Source organism: Artemia sp. Qi Xiang Cuo, chromosome 5, assembly GCF_049724085.1.
Source record: "Artemia sp. Qi Xiang Cuo chromosome 5, ASM4972408v1, whole genome shotgun sequence".
NCBI classification, from domain to species: domain Eukaryota; kingdom Metazoa; phylum Arthropoda; class Branchiopoda; order Anostraca; family Artemiidae; genus Artemia; species Artemia sp. Qi Xiang Cuo.
Window position 1 is genome coordinate 13742305 of NC_142798.1, and position 20386 is coordinate 13762690.

Consider the following 20386-nt stretch of genomic DNA (forward strand, 5'->3'; position numbering starts at 1 on the left):
CATATGATGTATGTAAATTCCTTTTCTTACATCTCCGATGTTTTAATAGACATTCTAAACGTTTGATATGCTAGCTTACCCTAAAAATAATGAAAACATAACAATGTAATGCATAACATATTTTTAATGAAATAATGTCATGTAGAATATTAATACAAAAAAAATATATTATTATACATTATTAATATCACTGAACAACTTTGGACATTTTGAATCTGTTCCATAAAATGATTCACCATGGTATTTATTGATACTATAGCAATTGTCTTCTCTTAGTCCGTAATCAGTAGAATAATCATTATTCCATTTTGAGTCATACACAATTTTTACAGGTGTATCTTCGACAGTCTCAACATACTTTTCGTCTTTGGTATTATTTGGTTCATTGACTGTTTGATCAATGGCAGTAACGCTTGCTGGTACTTTGTTTTTCATCGATTCATCTTTATATTCCTTAGTGATATTTTCTGCCAATGTGCCTTTTATTTTTCTGTCAACTTCCCTGTCTATTGTCACACTATTTTTACACAGGTAAGTCTTCTGTCATGGAGACAAGATATGGTTTATGATATTAGTAGAAGAGTAGGCCTTTCTTTTCCTCTTTGCTTTCATTTGAGTGCTAATACCCGAAAGCTGATAATATGGCTTAACACTGGGAAATTTGTTACCACTAGCACTACCAAGAAGATAACCTTCTTCATCATCTATTATTTTTAAGTTGGCATTCTCTTTGAGTGCAATCATCTCCTGAGATCTCAATCTCGTATATCCTCCATCATAAGAGTTGAATTTTTTTGGTACTCCAAAGAAATTCAATTCCTTACTGTCATGACAATGCACGCATACGTTTCCGAATTTCATAGTTTAAATACTTCTCCTTGTCAGCATTCAATTCTACAATAACAATATCATGTGAACACACTTTCTTAAAATTCTTCATCTTCACTTCTTAGAGATGTTAGTCATGTGTTTATGGTTCTACTGTGTAAGAAATACTGATTTAATGTATGCAAAAACCAGCTAGTGTCGATAACCGGCCATAAAGTACCATTGGGAAAGCCACATCGTTTCTCTGATCAAGCATAGAGTACAATTGTCAGAGGCATAAGCACATTTCATGTCATTTTAAGATACGTAAAAAAAAGTTGAATAATTTCTAAGTGCATAAGAAAATTTAGTCCAATATAAAAAAAAGTACTACTACAAACATTATTTTTCTAATATTAAAGGTCATTAATGACATATCTATATCATTCTCATTTTGAGTTTGGAAAATATTAAATGTAAAGTTTTAATGTTTTAAGTATGTTTCATGTCATTCTAAGAGATGTAAAAAAAAGTTGAATAATTTCGAAGTCCAAAAAAATTTAGTTAAAAAAATAGTTTGTTTTTTATGAAAAAAATATTGAATGAGAACCATCAGTCATCATCAATAGGAGTATAGGTATGCACAAGAATATGTTTTATAGTTTAAATCAAAGTGTCATTCTATTTTTCTGATATGATTTAGAGATGTAAAAAAAAGTTGAATAATTTCGAAGTACAAAAAAAAATTAGTTAAAAAAATAGTTTGTTTTTCATGAAAAAATTGAATGAGAACCATCAGTCCTCATCAATAGGAGTATTGGTATGCACAAGAATATGTTTTAAAATTTAAATCAAGAGTGTCATTCTATTTTTCTGATATGATTTAGATGTAAAAAAAAGTAGAATAATTTCGAATTCCAAAAAGAAAATTATTTAAAAAAAATTCTTTTGCGTGAAAAAATATTGAATGAGAGCAATCAGTCATCGTCAATGTACGGTGCAAGGCAGGGTTGGAAAGAAAAAAATCTGGAAGTGAGGATACTTATGATTACTTTATATCGTTATTAGTACTAGCGGTATGATTAACCAGAATGGTGGGGGGTGGCATAGAATTGTCAATATCACCAACCCCAGTCTGTTGAATTGCATTGGATGGATGTGGCATGAAATCACCTAGGCTAGTTAGTATGTCTTCCAGGGTGTTTGGGGATAGTTGATAAAGCCCGCCTGTATTGTCCTGTGACGGAATTTCTTTATGATGACCCGGTTCAGATGATCTAGTACTACTAATATCACCTAAATGCTCTCTCATAAATCTATCTGTGCATTCCGGGTCCTCCACCATGTCAATGTCACAGGTTAGATCATTTAGGCTAGCCTTGTCCCCAAAACAATCATTTAAAAAACCTCTATACCACTCCATATTATCAAGAACTAGTGTAAGCTCATCCCTAAACTCCATTGGTGGTGCGACGATTGGTTCAGGTCCACTAAAAATGGATGCTTCATGACCTGATGGTGATGGTGCTGCTAATTCATTAATCTGTAGAAAAAGGGTTTATTTTCTATGTGAAATAACCATTATTTTATAAAGTTAAAAAACTATGTTCATTTTTCACCCCACCCTCAAAACTTAATTCACCCGCCTAGCATTATGTTCACTACATAATCGCCCCCCAACCCCTCACCCAATATAAAGTACCCAAAATAGAGCTTAGTTAATTCTAAATTTCACTATTTTTTTTATGTTATTAATTACACTGAATAAAAAATTGGACATCTAAAAAGACCCGATAAATATTCACTAGTTTGGTGTGGCATACACAGTGCAATGTTTTGACTAATAGTAATAAAGTAAAATAAAAAAATATTTGTCAAGGAACTGCGATTAGTTCATAAAGAAGCAATAGCCTTATTTCTTCTGAAGCATTTTAAGTCAGATGTTTACCGGGGTATTGAATAAGTACCATTTTTACACCCCCCCCTCAAAACTTAATTTTCCCCTTCCTAGCATTATATTCACTAAATAATTGCCCCCACCCCCTCCCCAGAAAGTTCAGAAAGAAACAATAGTCTATTTCTCATGAAGCATTTAAAGTCAGATGTTTACAGGGGTATTAAAGAAGTAGCACACCTCACCCTCAAAACTTTTTTTCCCTTCCTAGCATTATTTAACTGAATACTTGCCCCCACCCCCATCACTTCATACAAAGTAGTCAAAATAGAGCTTTGCCAATTCTAAAATTCATAATTTTTTTATGTTATTAATTACAGTGAAAAAAAATGAGCAATTAAAAAACCCTGATAAAAATTTTCTTGTATGGTATGGCATACACGGTGTAATGTTTTGACTAATAACAATAGATTAGATATAAAAAAAATATTTGTTACGGAATTTCGATTAGTTCAAAAAGAAGCAATAGTACATATCTTCTGATGAATTTCTTGTCGTATGTTTACCGGGATATTAAATAAGTACCATTGTTACACCCCCTCAAAACTTAATTTCCCCCTTCCTAGCATTATATTCACTAAATACTTCCCCCCACCCCCGCCCCAGAAAGTTCAGAAAGAAGCAAGTCTATTTCTCCTGAAGCATTTTAGCAGATGTTTAGCGGGGTATTAAATAAGTAGCATTTTTACACCTCCCTCAAAACTTAATTTCCCCCTTCCTAGCAATATATGCAGCATATAATTGCACCCACCCCCCACATGTCATATCAATTAGACAAAATAGAGATTTGCCAGTTCTAGATTCATTAATTTTCTTATTTTATTAATCAAACTAAAAACAAAATGAGAAACTAAAAAGCCACGATAAAAATTCGCTAGTATGGTTTGGCATAGACAGTGCAATGTTTTGACTAATAACAATAAAGTAAAAATAAAATAATATTTGTCAAGGAATTGCGATTAGTTCAGAAAGAAGCAATAGTCTATATCTCCTGAAACATTTCTAGTCGTATGTTTACCGGGATATTAAATAAGTACCATTTTTTTACACCCCCCTCGAAACTTAATTCCCCTTCCTAGCATTATATTCACTAAATACTTGCCGCCCCCCCCCTCACTGCTTATAAAGTTGTCAAAATAGAGCTTATTCAATTCTAAATTTCATCATTTTTTTATGTTATTAATTACACTGAAAAAAAATTGAAGACTTAAAAAGCCCCGATAAATATTCGCTATTTTGGTGTAGCATAGACAATGCAATGTTTTGACTAATAGCAATAAAGTAAAAAAAACATTTTTCAAGGAATTGCGATTAGTTCAGAAAGAAGCAATAGTTTATTTCTTCTGAAGCATTTCCAGTCGTATGTTTACCGGGGTATTTAATAAGTAGCTTTTTTAAACCCCCCTCAAAAATTAATTCCCATTCCAAGCCTTATGTCAGATAAATATTTGTCCCATTGGGACTTGTTCATTGTCGTGGGTATTTTACGATTTCTCATAGGCCATTCGCCTAATTTGGCTTTTGTGTGTGCCCCATTGTTTTTGTGTGGGTTCCATTGTAACTGAATCCCCGTGCAACTGAACCCCAAGCAACTGAACCCCCATGCATCTGAACCCTCGTGCAACTGAGCCCTCTTTAACTGAACCCTCATGCAACTCAACCCCAGTACAACTCCAACCTAACCTAGCTCTGTTTTTTCCCTTTTATGCAATTAATATCTTTCGTATAGTCCAATTCGCAAATGCTATACCTTTTTTTTCTTCACCTTCATACGATCCAATTCGGAAATGCTATCTAGCGACACAATCCTAACAAACTAGTCTTGACTAAGGCAATTGTCCAAAAAATCAGAAACCAGTCTGATAGCACATACTTCAAAGAAATGGAACACTAGATAATGCAAGGGTGATAGACAGCTTTTCCTACAAAATCATTCCTAAATACGCAATTTGATAATTTCTAGTTTATGGTTAAAAAAAGCATGATTATAACCAACTGTAAACCGGTATTTCTAGAATGAGACCATTCTTTGATTACGCAATTTGATAATTTCTAGTTTCTGGTAAAAAAACAAGAAAAGAAAACATGTTATGATGAAAGTGTCTCAAAAACCAGCCTGATTGCGTTATACAATCTCAATTATACTTTCAAAACGTGTTTGATCACTTTATAGGTATATAATATAAAAGGATTGGTCGCTTTCTGCAATGTGCACTTCAAACTGCACTGTATATTTCTGTGTAGTTCCATGTGCAATTGAAACCTTACACACTATCATGATGAACGAAGTTACTAAAGACGTGTTTTTTTTATCACTTTGTTTGGAAAGGTACCAAGGGAACATAGGTGTGAGAGGATACTCACTCTCTTTGAAAAGGTGTATACGTCCCAGCAAATAGCATGGGAATTCCTATAGCTTTATGCAAAGTCTAAGGCCATGTGAGGGGGTACTCACTCTCTTTGAAAAGGTGTATAGCTTCACGCAAATAGTATGGGAATTGCTATAGCTTTATGCAAATTCCATAGATGCATTCTACTCCCCTTAATTTTAGTTGAGAAAGCTTGTATTTTTTTGTAATTTATCAACGTATTTTAACGTTGGTATTTTCAGAACATTCTTAAATTGATTGTGTTTAGAAATGTTGTTCAATGAATCTCATTCTATATTTCATACCTAACATTTCAGTACTTTTTTTCATCGTGTTGAGTATAATCATAGGCAGCGTAGAAACTTCGAAAAGGGCTCATTCGATTGGAAATTGGAGTGGCTAGTGCCCTTTTTAATAGTCGAAAGTGATTGGAGGGCAACTAGCCCCCCCACGCCCATTCTTCCCCTCCCTACAACCAAACAAAATTTTGAGATGACAATTTTGTTCAGCGGACTTGATTTCCAGATAGAAAATATATTTTTGTGGAGGACACTCCCCCACAACCCTCAGGGCAAGGGTTTTAAGTTATGCCCTGGGGACATATAAGAACGATGTTGGCACTATGTATTATTTATTATTTTTTCCTCTAGAATAGGGCACTTCGTATCGAAGAAGTTGTCGTAGAAACTTCGAAAGGCTCATTCAATTGGAAATTGGAGTGGCTTGTGCCCTTTTTAATAGTCGAAAGTGATTGGAAGGCAACTAAGAACCCTTCCACGCCCACTTTTTCATGAAACACATCCAATCAAAATTTTGAGATAGCCATTTGGTTCAGCGTAGTTTATTTCCAGATAGAAAATATGTTATCGAGAAGGTCACTCCCCCACAACCCTCAGAGTAAGTGTTGTAAGTTATGCCATGGGGCATATAAGGTTTTTATGGAAGGTGTTGTAGTAGAAAAGGCTCATTTGATTGGGAATTCAAAGGCCTAGTGCCCTTTTAAATAGTCGAAAGTGATTGGAGGGCAACTAACCCCCTCTCACGCCCACCATTTCCCCAAACACATCCAATCAAACTTTTGAGATAGCTATTTTTTTCAACGCTGTTTTAAGTTCTGGAAATTATGTCTTTGTGGTTGAACCCCCCCCCCCCCCCACAGCCCTCAGGGCAAGGGTTGTGAGTTATGCCGTGGGGCATATAAGGTTTTTATAGAACACGTTGTAGTAGAAACTTCAAAAAAAGCTCATTCGATTGGAAATTGGAATGGCTAGTGCCCTTTTCAATAGTGGAAAGTGATTGGAAGGCAACTAACACCCCTTCCACGCCCACCATTCCCTCAAACACATCCAATCAAAATTTTGAGATAGCCATTTTATTCCACGCAGTTTAAAGTTCAGAAAATTATACCCTTGAGCAGGACACTCTCCCCACAGTCTTCAGGGCAAGGGTTATAAGTTATGCCCTGGGGGCATATAAGTTTTTATTGAAATCTTTGTCTTAGAAACTTCAAAAAGGGCTCATTCGATTGGAAATTCAAAGGTCTAGTGCCCCTTTTAATAGTCGAAAGTGATTTGAGGGCAACTAACCCCCCTCTCACGCCCACCCTTCTCCCAAACAGATCCAATCAAAATTTTTAGATAGCCATTTTGTTCAGCGTAGTTGATTTCCAGATAGAAATTATGTTTTTGAGGAGGACACTCCCACAGCCCTTAGGGCAAGGGTTGTAAGTCATGCCCTGAGGGTGTATAAGGTTTTTATAGAACCCGTTGTCGTAGAAACTTAAGAAAGGCTAAATCAATTGTAAATTGTAATGACCAGCGCCCTTTTTAATAGTTAACAGTGTTGGGAAAGCAACTAACACCCATTTCACAGTAATAATTTTCAAAACATCCAATCAAAATTTTTACATAACTATTTTTTTTAACCCAGTTTAAAGTTCAGAAAATTATACCTTTGAGCAGGACACTCCCCCCAGTCTTCAGGGCAAGTTTTTCCAAACACATCCAATTAAAATTTTGAGATAGCCATTCTGTTCCACGCAGTTTAAAATTCAGGAAATTATACCTTTAAGCAGGACACTCCCCCACAGTCTTCAGGGCAAGAGTTATAAGTTATGCCCTGTGGGCATTGAAGTTTTTATTGAAATTTGTGTCGTAGAAACTTGAAAAAGAGTTCTTTCGATTGCAAATTCAAAGGGTTAGCGCCATTTTTAATAGTCGAATGTGATTTCAGGGCAACTAACCCCCCTCTCACTCCCACCTTCTCCCCAAACACATCCAAACAAAATTTTTAGATAGCCCTTTTATTCATCTCAGTTGAAATGTTTAGAAATTAGGTCTTTAAGGATGACAACCCCTCCCCCCCACAACCCTCAGGGCAAGGGTTGTAAGTTATGGCCAGGGGGCATGTAAGGTTTTTTTTTTATAGAAAGCTATGTTGTAAAAACATCAAAAAGGGCTTATTCAATTGGACATTGAAAGGGATAGTGCCCTTTTAATACTCGAAAGTCATTGAAGGGCAACTAACCCCCCTCTCACGCCCACCCTTTCCCCATACACATGCAATCAAAATTTTGAGATATCCATTTTGTTCAATGTAATCGAAAGTTCTTGAAATTAGGTCTTTTAGGATGATAACCCCCTCAGAGCCCTCAGTGCAAGGGCTGGAAGTTATGCCCTGGGGGCATATAAGGTTTGTATAAAAAGTTGATTAGGGCTCATTTGTTTGGAAATTGAAATTGCCCTTTTTGATAGTCGAAAGTCAGTGGAGAGTAATTGACCCCCCTCTCACGCCCAGCATTTCAGAATCAGAATCATTTTAATGAAAACAGCTGTCATAGACACATTAAAAAAATGCACTAAAAGGCACTGTTTTTTACATGAAAACTTTTTTACATGAAAACACTTCTCTACATTTTATTAAAAGCACTTGTAAAAAAAGGAACAAAGGAGTTACTAAGTCTATTTGTGCGGCACGAGATTGGCATAAGTTTGCTTTTGTTTCTGGTATTTGCGCGGACAGGCATTTTAGGTGGTAATATTGTCCTATGTACAGGACTAGACAATAAAAACTGGCCAAAACGAATCATCAGCTGGAAACGGCGATCGCGAAGGCTTGGTATTTCAAGTGACTTCAGAGCGGAGCTGTAATCTACATATTTGTCGCAAAGAATGATCTTTACAGCTCGTTTCTGGATCCCCTCCAAATCATCACTTAAGTAATCTATGTGATGAACTTGTGTGGGCCCCAGACGGGACACGCATATTCAAGGATGGGTCGAATAAAAGTGAGGTACGCGGTTTTCAGCTTATACACTGGAAAACCTAGGCGGCGCATCGCCACCAGTGTCCGCATAGCATAATGTCCCTTCTTAACCAGCTCTTGTACATGAATAGAGAACGAACAGTCCACACTAAAGGTGACGCCCAAGATAGTCGCACACGAAGCAGAAGGGACAAAGTCGCGGGGTAGGTAAAATCGCGTTTAAGTGGGTTGAACCTCAAAACCTTTGATTTATTCTCATTAATTTGAAGACTGTTCGCAGAACACTGTGATTTAAACTGATCGAAAAAATTTGGGTCGAACTGGGCTACAGCTTGCGAATCCTTTACGTGGTATTTAAGAAGCACAGACAAATCATCGACGAATTTAAAACGATCGTCAAAGTCAGAAAGCACATAGTTGATAACAGCCAGGAAAAGAAGAGCTGCTAATTTGGTACCTTGTGGGGCCCCACATGTAATTTCCACCCTGTCCGATTCAATATCACCGGGAAAAAGGGCGTACACTTTTTGATACCTGTGACGTGAGAAATCAACTACTAATTGGAGGATGTGCTTACGGGCACCCATTGACTTGAGATTCTGGGCGGCAAGAGGGTGCTTAATCAAATCCAATGCCTTTCGGTAGTCTACCAGAAGTAAATCTACAAACGAGCTTCCAAACTCCAACCATTCAACTACTAGGTGATAAAGCCGTACTAAATAAACAGACGTGCTGCATCCCTTCAAGCAACCATACTGGAAAGGGTCAAGTGACGGTGAAATGTCCGTGAGAAGTTCACGATATATGAAAGATTCTGCAACTTTAGCAAAGTTCGATGTAATCGAAATAGGTCTTAACTGATCACATGTCTTAGGTCCTTTAACTTTGGGTATTAAGCGAATATAGGCTCGCTTCCAAGCATCGGGAAAGGTTTGTTCACTGAAGCACTGATTGATGATCGATGCCAATGGTTTGGCGAAAAACAAGGCATATTCTCGAATAAGTTTGACCGGCAACTCACCAGGGTAGGAAGATCAATTCGGTTTTAGTTTTTTAAGTTCTTTATAAACAGCAAATTTGTTAAACTGTTTTATTTCGTCAGTTTCACAATCGACTAAGAGATCAACCAGTTCGGCCTCTGTAATTGAGGGGTAGGTGGTACAAATGCCAGCAAAGAACTCGTTTACGTCTGAAGCGCTCATTTGAGATCTGTCAGGCTTGGGTATTTTTAGCTCACTGTTAACTGACTTGCCAGTCATTTGTTTCACTGTGGAATGCCACTTCCGACTGCTACTTTGGAGAAGGGGTACTACCTTGTCCCGAACATAATTTCTTCGCTTGAAGCGATTGACGGCCACGACTCGATTTCTAAGTTTTGCCGCCGCGGCTATTTGTCCGGAACTGTGCAGCTTGCACCTCATCTTGATCATTTGTTTGAGATCACTTGTGATCCATGGCTTATCGGAATCACTTACCACTACAACTTTAGTGGGAAAAAACTTGTGAACATCTCTAACAGAAGAGAGTTAAACTGCTGAACTTTGCTATTCAGGTTTACTATAGAGCACAGGTCGTCGAAGCAGTAAGTCCTGATCCACCGACCGAAATCGCAGATTGATTGAGAGTTAAGCGGACGAATAGTCACTTTGGTTCTCTTTGGCTTCGGTTGGTTATTTTTGGCTTGACAGAGAATTTCATAATGATTTGAACTCTGGAGAGGACCTAACGACCGAGGGGAGTAATAATTGTCACTCATGTTTGTAAAAATTAGGTCTAGAGTACTGCCACTCTGGTGCGTAGCAATGGTAACTACCTGCTTCAGATCAAGGACACTAGATACCCATTGTCTGTTCGTCTGGTTAAAATCGCCAGCTATTATGAAGCCAGGATAGGCATGGGCACGACGAAGTTTATCGATGTAGGTCTGTAAGTAGCTGATAAGCTCTTTCCTATTTTTTGCACTCTCTGGGTAATACACAGATGCAATTATCAAACATGAGAACTTTTTTGATAGTTTGGATGGCTTGCACTCTACCCAGACAACTTCGTGACACGAATCGGTGGGTATATTTAACAGTTTAGATGAAATGTCATTACGAATATAAATACCATCGCCACCACCTTTTCTACCCAGGCCTCTATCACGGCGAGTGTTGAAATAGCTAGTTTAGCCTTTTATTCTACCCATTTTATCAGTGATATCCCAGCATTCGGTAACTGTGGCAATAGGAACACTCACTTCTCTCAGCAGTATCTCCATCTCGTCAACTTTATTTGTTAAGGATCGGGCATTACACAGAATGAAATTCGGTTGCTGATAACTGGAGCTGATAACTGTTCAGGACGTAATAGCGGGGGAAGTTCATCAGAGGAACACGGTAAGATCGGCTGCAGCTGTGATGGAGAAAGAGTGAGAGGAATTTCGTACCTTTGCAAACGTCTTATTTTCACAAGAGTCCTTGGTTCACATACAGCCGTCCTCCGGTCAGAAACACGTTCCTCAGTAACATGAACGTGTATGACTGTCTGTCTGTTTTGGCACCCACCTTTCTTTCCACGCTGCCTACGCTTTTTTTTTAAGAACCACACTCAAGAAGTCCTCTGCTTGCCGTTTGAGTAATCCAAAAAGCCACAGACTGACAAATGTAAATTGCGTTGTAGTCAGTTGAAATGAATTAAGTCTTCTTAAACATTCTTTTTGATAGGCAAAAGTCATCATGATTGCACTTAGTAAATCTAGGGAGGCCAATTCTTTGAAAGAATGCACCATCAAAAACAGTTGGGACCTCCATACAAACAAGCTAAACTAGAGTTTAGCAGCACCATCTATATAAATCAAAATTAGATGGCGCTGTAGTCAGTTGAAATGAATTAAGTCTTCACAAACATTCTTTTTGATGGTTAAAGGTTATTATGATTGCACTTAGCAAAGCTAGGGAGGCCAATTCTTTGAAAAAATGCACCATCAAAAACAGTTGAGAACTCCACACAAACAAGCTAAACTAGAGTGGCGCAAAAGCAGCTGTAATAGCGCTAGCAGCACCATCTTAAGTAAACACATTCAATCAAACTTTATAGATAGCCATTTTAGTCAATGTAGTTGAAAGTTCTGGAAATTATGCATTTAAGGATGACAAACCGCCCAGTGCCCCCAGGGCAAAGGTTGTAAGTTATGCCCTGGAGGCATATAAGGCTTTTATAGATAGAGTTGTTGTAAAAACTTCAAAAGGGGCTCATTCAATTGGAAATTGAGAGGACTAGTACCCTCTTTAATAGTCGAAAGTGATTGGAGGGTAATTAGCCACCCTCTCACGCTCACCATTCCCCCAAACACATCCAATCAAAATTTTCAGATAGCCATTTTTTTCAACGTAGTAGAAAGTTTTGGAAATTAGGTCTTTCAGGATGACAACCCCAGCCCGCAGGGCAAGGTTTGTAACTTATGCCCTGGGGGCATATAATGTTTTTATTGAAAGCGTTTTCGTAGAAACTTCAAAAGGGCTCATTTGATTGGAAATTTAAAGGGCTAGTGCCTTTTTTAATAGTTGAACGTGATGGGAGAGCGACTAACGCCCCTCTCACGCCCACTATTTTCCCAAACACATCCAATCAAAATTTTGAGATAGCCATTTCGTTGAACCTTGTTGAAAGATCTGGAAATTATGTTTTTGAGGATGACAACCACCCTCACAGCCCTTAGGGTAAGGGTTGTTGGGTAAGGGTTTTAAAACCCCTCTGCCTTCCCAAGGGCAGAACATAATTTGCACTTTACTAAAAAAAATGCAAATGAATGTGCATTGTCAGTTTAATATACATATACTGACATTTAGTAATCAAAATATTAATATTATTTGATTTATTAAAGTTATAAAAGTAAAAACATTTATATTTTTGTCAGTAACCTGCAAATTATGTTCTGGCCTTGGGAAGGCATAGAAGTTTTAAGCTCAACTTATGTTAATTTCTGCTCGTTTTGAGTTTGACTCGGTTATTTATTGTAATTTCTGTTCGGTTTGAGTTTCATTTATTTATCGATGCTGATCTGTGGTAGTTTTACGCTTGGTAGATTATTTGATTTTATTTTTGCTCATTTTTTGTTTAATGGAGTTCTTTACTTTTCTTTGAAAAATTTATTTTGTGGAAAATTTTTTTTTTAATCAATATAGTATATAAAAACAGAAAGCAACAATTTTATAGAGCTAAAAGACTAACTTTAAACAAAAAACTTCTTACCTCGTTTCTTTTTTTTGTAAAACGTTTTCTTTCCTTATCTTAGCGTATCATATCATTGAAGTAAGTGCAACAGAGAATCCTATTGGAAAGGATTCACGTTTTTTCTTCAAAAATATGGAATTTTGATTTTTTTTTTTCCAGAAGAAAGAACGTGAATATGTGTTTATTTGTTTATTTTCTTCCTAGGGATGACTGTATCAAACCAATAGTCCTGGAAAAACGGGTTCATTCAGAGAGGAATTGAAAGTTCTAGGGCCATTTTTAAGTACTTAGCCAAAAAGACTGTGATAAGGGAAAATCGTATTTTTGTGTTATTTAGTGGCATCAACTACAATTTTTTACTCAAGTAGGACAACGTTGCTATAAGTAGAAAATTCTGAGGGAAGCAACCAATTTAAAAGTATCAAAATCTATATATTGAGTTGAGCATTTACAGAGGAAGCAATGCCACACGTCGCTTTGTATTCCTAATTGCCAAATAATGTATCTTCAAGACTTTTCAAGACAGGCCCTGGCATCTGGGACTGTACTGTGTTTTCCACGACCTATGGTCACCATATGCATTGCTTATTTATGGATTATTATTATTTTTACACATTATACAAAAAAGTTTTTTCTTATAGTTTTCTTATTAATTTCAAGAATTCCTGAGCGTCAAGATAATCTAATGGAATGACTAGAATCTGAGTAATTTTCACATAGATTGAGATTTTGTAAAGATGATGTCAATGCTAGATGGAAGCCACCTTGGTAAGATATCCAATATGTGTTAGGATTCTGTTTTTATTGCTTCTTGCATTTGTTTATTGTTTATATGTAGGCTAAGTTTAAATTAGAAGAAATTGTGACACCAAGTAATTTAAAGGAGGACAAGGAAATTTCAGGAGGGATAGGATTAAGAAAGGTGGGGATTTAAAGAAAAAAAAGTGGTATTATCATGGATCTTGAAGGGTTTACTCTCATGTCCACATTCAAGGCATCTTGCAAATTGAAAATTCTTGTATTATTTCGGTTTAACCAAGATTTAAGATACCTGTCCTTCTGCTAGAAAGTTTGTAATCAAAGCGAGGGAAGATATCAGATGGACCACTGGCCAGCTCTATGATTTCTCTGATATAGACTAAAAATCGTTTCGTGCTTCCGTTTCAATTAAGTGCTGCATGCCTACCGTCTGCAAGGCAAGTCTTCCTGCAAAAGAACAAAAAATACAACATGGAGAGGGGAAGGTGAAGCATCCATGGGCCAACTTTGGTCCTCCACTCTTCTTGCACTATTCTACTTTAAAAAATGTGCTTCAAGCAATGTGGGTCCAAAATTGAAACTGGGGCACTCGCTTGGGGCCGCAAATACAGGTGGAGGAGGAAGAAGGCCCCTCGGATGTATACTCAGCGGGCTCACTGGCAAGTGGGCGTATCTCGTGAGCTATAAACCTTCTCCCAGCAATGGGTTAAATTGTATGGTGAATCAGAACACCATCGCGGGAGGATCCACTTTAGGAAAACAACTGTGGCAGTGCATAGGATCCGGATTTATGGACAGCGGCCTCTGTAAAGGGCTGCCTCAATCCTGTTGGGGTGTGATGGGCCTGGAGAAAAACTTAGTAATAAAAATTCTCATGAATAATTAATGGAATATTAGAATATTAGTAATAATTATTGAATATTAGTTGCAGAATAACGCTACTACGGCATTTGGTGTAACCGAAACGGGCCAGGTCAGGGTTATGCTGGGTCCGATAAGTTTGAGAGCCATTCCAAAGCCCGTTTATGCTGGGCAGGACAGTTCTACATCCGGTTTCCGCCGAAAGTAAGTAAAAGTAAAGTAAGGCATGACTTCCGAATAAATGTTCTCCCAGTCTTTCGGAAAAATGGTTGAAGGAGGAAGTGGGCGGATATATTAAGATGCTTTGATCAGAAATTGAAGCGTAATCCTGGTTCAAAAAGGTGTAATAACCTTCTGTACTAAAGTTGGTGTGGGAGGTGGGGAGGAGCATAAAAAGCTCGCCATATACCTCCAGCTTGTTTATGTAACGAATCAGGACTTCTCTTGTTTTGAAGGGAACCAGGATTTAACTTGTTTTTGTGCAGTTACTATCAATCTCGGCTAAGATGAAAAAAAAACACAAAAAAAAACATCTCTCTCAATTCAAAGGTTGATTTCCTGCCATGGACTGACATTCTCGTATCGATACTAAAACTAAGTAAATAGTATGCTCCAATTTCTTCAGCAATGACAGAATTATTAAGGTTTAGGAGGTAAACGTGATACCATTACTCTACCCAAATACAAGTCCCAAATAAAGAAAATGAAATCACAGATCTAGCTGATTTGTAAAGTGGCTCGTAAAAGTGGATAACATCACTTTCGCACCTTTTTCGGATCCTTTAAATCTTCCTGTTTAATATTCGAAGTCAATATTTGTGGAAGCGATGGGATCATGGAATCGTTGCACATCTTAAGCTTTTTCAGATTTTTATTCCAAGTTCAATTTGAAACTGCTGCCTACTTGCTTGCCTTCTTAAACGGAGTACCAAACGAAAACAGAAACATGGCTCGAAAAACCAAAAGCTAGAAGGACTAGCGAAAACTACTGTTTTTGGCCCCAGCCAAGTATTCACATAGCTCTCTAAAATGTAATCTCACATTCATTGTTCTGGCTAAGACCCTCACTTTTGGTAAAACCTGCAGAGATTAATTCCTCGTCACCTCATACTTTCGTATATGCTATAAAGATACTTCCGCTATTATTAGTATATTGTTTATTTGTTAATCACTCCGCGATATGCTAAAACAAATGGCTTTAACCATCAGTACGTCAGAAACAACCAACAGGTGCTGTGTTTTGAACCATAATATTTTTGCTTTAGCTTTCCCATGCTGCATTTTTTTAGATATGTTATGTTTGGTTATGTTTTACACGTTTAGGCAAAGTGATACAGCTTTGGATTGTATGCATTGTTTGGTGTCAAGAAGAAGAGAATAAAGTTTATTTTAAGCAGTAGCAGCGTATTTTTCGACCATCTTTATGGAATGTATCTTTACTTTTTTATAAAGCGGCGTTCACATGCGTGTCTAGCTAGAATCTCATGTCTAGACACGTGTCTGGCCGGAAATGAACGTCTAGGAAATTACCGTTCTCAAGAAGAATTCAGTGCTTAGCTAAAAATACAAATTTAGTCTTAAATAGGTTACAGTTGTCACTTTTAGCCAATTAAGAGAGCTTTTGCGGGCAAAGCTTTCCAAATTGTAATCCCTATTTTTACTGTTACAAGATAATGGATGAAACAAGCCAAACAATTGTCTTAGTGTGCTTCACTATTATGTATGGTGTTGCATATCTGCCTAAAATAAAATAAAAAAATTAATGAAAATACAAAAATTAAATTTCAGGTTAAAAATGTAAACATAGTTGATGAAAATAGTGGAACTTGACACATTCTGATTGGCTGCAATTAAAAATCCTAAACTTTGAGTTCTAGAGTCTAGAACTGGGTGCTTAGCTGTAACTTGTCTAGCCAAGCACCAAGTTTTACCTGTGGACGTTAGTTGTCTAAACATTGATGTTTGGCAAGACACATGTCTAGACATGGGATTCTAGCTAGACACGCATGTGAACGCCGCTTAAAGGAAAGATTCTTCTTGGAACATACTATTTGGGTACTTGTATGGTGTACGCCCTACCTAATGTTCTTTTAATATGTTTCTCTGACGCTCAATCGTAATGAAATATACCAAAGTAATATAAAAGTATAATACTTTAGAAACAAATTTGGGTTAAATATTTGCACATTAGAGGGTGGGGGTAAAGTACAGCGGGTCCATATGCCTGATGTGCTAGGTACGATTATTCTGCATGTTATGCAGTAAGAATTGTTTTCTAACTTCACACTGTCCAAATACTTTACTCCCCTCCCCCTAATATGTAAATATATAGCCCAAGTTCTATATTTTTCATCTATTCTATCACTTCTCTTTGTCTTGCCTCACGCTAAGCTGAAAGAAATTAACGAAAAAACCGGTTCTGTCATGCGTCTTTGAATGAACCACATTAGGGTTTAGGTAGGGCGTTTATCATAGAAGTACACTATTTTAAAAGACCCCTGTGGTTGAAACTTGTCGCGTTTAATTGATGGTGAAAAAATTGATTCCAAGTGTTGCTCTTGCGACGCTCCATTCAGTGAAGCTGAGAAGAAATTGCTTTAGCATTCACGCGTCCGAAGAAAGCTAAATCAAATTATTTTTGATAGATAACATTTACAATCTCTACGTGTTCGCTAAATAACCCCTAAGTTTTTTTTTTTAGTCTGAGGACGTACACCATGTTTTTGTTCGAGTGGAGTGTTAGACACTGAGCTGTTGGAAGGGGTTTAGGCCCAAAGGCCCTGTTTTGGAGCCTCCAATCATTCTTATTGAAAATCTTTATGTGACCTAAATTTCACCAAGGAGTAATATCTCAACCCTTTGTGATAAATGTTCTTAACTTGTTTTGAAGGTTTATTTTTGACTGTTAGGCTTAGATTTATAATCAAATATATAAAAAATAAGTTTTTTCAATTGAAAGTAAGCAACAACATTAAAACGTAAAACGAACGAAATTATTCCGTATATGATGGGGGCTGACACTTCTTCAATCCTCACTCGTTATACTAATGTTTTTTTTTGTGATTTAAATAAGCTTCTTATTCCAATTAGACGGCCTTTGTGTTTCAGGAGTCATTCTTAAAGGATTGGAAAAAAAAAAAAAAAAAAAAAAAAATCAAAACTCAGTATTTATTCAGACTTCGTGGTGTTAACACCAAAAATTTTTCGGATATAATCCTGCTCAAGGTGTGAAATTTCCCTGTGGACTTTCATTTTGGATTTATTTTCATAAGCGGATTATCGTTTTGCTGGCTATTTCAAATTCCCTCGGGACATTAAATTTCCATTGCCAGTCTTCAGAGTGTAAACACCTGTTTTTGGACTTATTATTTCACTAGCAAGAACTTAATTTTTACAGTGACCTTCAGCAATTATAAAAGTTCACAATTAAGACCGGTATATTTCTTTTTTTTTTTACCGATGTGCTTCTTGATAGACTGATTAACTAAACAAGAGATGTTTACTATCGGAAATCTTGCCTTAGCAAAGTTAATTAACTACCCCCTTTGGCCAGTTAGAATACTTGGAAGAAATTCCACTAGAAATGGACCGAGTTATCTAGTATTCTGCTACGGTACTCATGATAAGCAGACAGTTAGTGAAGATTGCTTAGTTTCTTATGCAGAGAATATTAATGAAGCAAAGAGATCGAAAACTAAAAAGGTGGGACAAGCATTCACAGAAGTAGCGACTTTCCCCAATATATACGAAGAGTTTGCAAGAACAGGGGCGTCTGAAAATTCTTCTAGTTCGTCTATTTCTGGACTTTTTCAACAGTTAGCTGCGACCCAGGAAGAAGTTACGATAACTAAGACTAAGCTAGTGGCAGATATAGAAAAACGTGTTGCAGAAAAAATAGCGCAAAACATTGGAACTGGATCTTCTGATGCTTACAAATAAATAGTCAAATTATCACTGCATAAATTTATGATGCTATAGTGCTAGATCTTAATCCGAGGTTTGAGCGCATTGAAAACTTAATTAAAGGACTAAAGAGTCAAATTGAAGCACTAGAAAATCGTATTTTTACAATGGAAAACAAGCTTGATGATTTTGAACAGGAAGCTATGCAAGACTGTCTGATATTCTCAGGAATAAGACAGACACCTGGCTCAGATCTTGATATGACTGTCCTAAACCTTGTTAAGTCAACTATGGGAGTTTCGACTATTACTAGGGAGCATTTTGTGTCGATTCAGCGTTTCAGACTCAACTCTGCGGAAGATTCTCGAAATTTAGCCCGCTGAAATCCAGATCCTGTGGCCCCAGTTTTAGTGAAGTTGGTATCAAAAGAACTTTCGTACAAAGTGTTTAAAACTAAATCAAAATTAGCTGGATCCGGAATTTATGTTTGTGAATTTCTTACAAAACGTAGAAAGGCAATATTAAATAGTACACGGGACAAGTTCGGTGTGAAAAATGTTTGGACAGACAAAGGTCGCATTTTCGGGAAATTATCCAGCCAGAGCGCACCGCGTCGGCTCTATAGCCTAGCTGATACTTACTGAATTTTTCATAGTTGATTTAGTTAGAAGTGTCCTTTTTTTTACCTCTGTTTTTGTTGCTTTTCTTCTTTCTTTTCTTTTTTTGCTTTTTTTTTTTTTTTTTTTTTTTTTGTGGATTTTGTAAGGATAATGGGTGATATTTCTCACTTGCGTTTTCTAGAGAGTAATCCTTTTAGAGTGGGAGATGTTCTTTCTGATGATTTACTTCCAGAAAGTATAAATGCTGATTTTTTCCCGCAAAGGGATAGTTGTTATGTGGATGTGATTTCTTCAGGATTAGAGGTGAATGCAAGATCGTTTTGCCTGTGTCATTGGAGTTGCCATGTAACTTCAACGTATTATGAAATTCTCCAGTTAATTGATATTGTGAATAGTAAATTTTATGTAATTGGCCTTTGTGAAACTTTTTTAACTTCTGAGCATGTTCTGTCGTTATATATTTTTCCAGGATACAGGCTTATTGTAAGGAATAGAGAGAGAATGGGACGTGGAGGTTTGGTATTTTTGGTTAAGGATCATTTTGTTGCTAAAATAAGGGAAGACCTATCAGTTTGGATAGAAGGTAAGGTGGAATCTCTTACTCATGAGCTGGAAGCGGGTGGAGAGGATATATTAATTACAGAGGTTTATCAACAACCGAGCACAGTTTGGCAGGAATTTGAAAAGGGTTTTGGTATAGATGCTGTAGAATTGAGTAATATGGAGTGAATTGGCATGGGGGGTTTTAATTTTGATCTTTTAAGTTTATATAATGATAATTTGGATTTTTTAAACCTTTTCTCCAGTTATAATTTTTATCCATTAGTTGGGATTCTGACTCGTGTTACAGGACAGTCAGCTACACTTATTGACAATATTTTCGTGCGATCCCGGGTATTACATAGATGTTATGCTGACGTTATAGTAAATGAGGTTTCCGATCACTTTCCTATAGTAGCAGTGACTTCATATCAATATGCGATAAAGCAGAACAGGACAAAGGTTAAAAGAAGGCAACTAAAAAAAGAGAACCTACAGAAGTTTAGAGAGGAACTAAGTATCGTGTCATGGAAACCAGTTTATGAAGAATCTGAAAGTGCTTCTGCGGCATTCGATAAGTTCATGGACATATTGCAGCCAATATTTGAGAGAACTTGCCCAGTAAAGAGCATAAAGGTGAGGAAAAAGGAAACCCGGAAACCTTGGGTAACTATGGAGCTACTCGACTTAATTAGAAGGAGAAATACATTGTATTTGAGTTACTTAAATAGTAACCATAGTCAAGATCTAACTTAATTTAAACAAATCTGTAATAAAGTAAATCGGCTATGGCGGTCATGCATCCGCGAATATTATGGAGTGAAATTTAAGCAAAACAAAGGCAATACGAACACGACTTGGAATATTATAAATGAAATCGTAAATAAGAAGAAAGAGACCGAGATTCCTTCTATTCTGATCTTTGATGGTAAAGTTGTTGATGGAAATGAAGAGGTGGCTAATTTGTTTGGTGAATATTTTTCTAAGATTGGTGAATCAATAAGTGAGAATCCATACGATGATAATAATGAAATTAATGAGACGTTTAGTGACGAAAGGGGAGTTGGATTGGAAATGTCTGCAGATGAAACGAA

The 20386-nt window shown here is 36.8% G+C and overlaps 1 protein-coding gene across 3 annotated transcripts in view; it reads left to right on the plus strand.

Moving 5' to 3' along the window:
- Positions 1 to 20386, plus strand: part of LOC148951835 (RUN and FYVE domain-containing protein 2) — a 153908-nt gene that overhangs the window by 14629 nt on the left and 118893 nt on the right. Inside the window, exon 2 of one of the 3 annotated variants that reach the window (XM_089088740.1) lies at positions 13251 to 13377. In XM_089088740.1, the coding sequence (XP_088944866.1) occupies positions 13347 to 13377 (31 nt within the window). In that variant the 5' untranslated portion in view covers positions 13251 to 13346. Of the gene's footprint in view, positions 1 to 13250; positions 13378 to 19226; positions 19336 to 20386 lie in introns of those variants that run through there. The other 2 variants (XM_089088741.1, XM_089088739.1) reach the window with 2 other exon arrangements.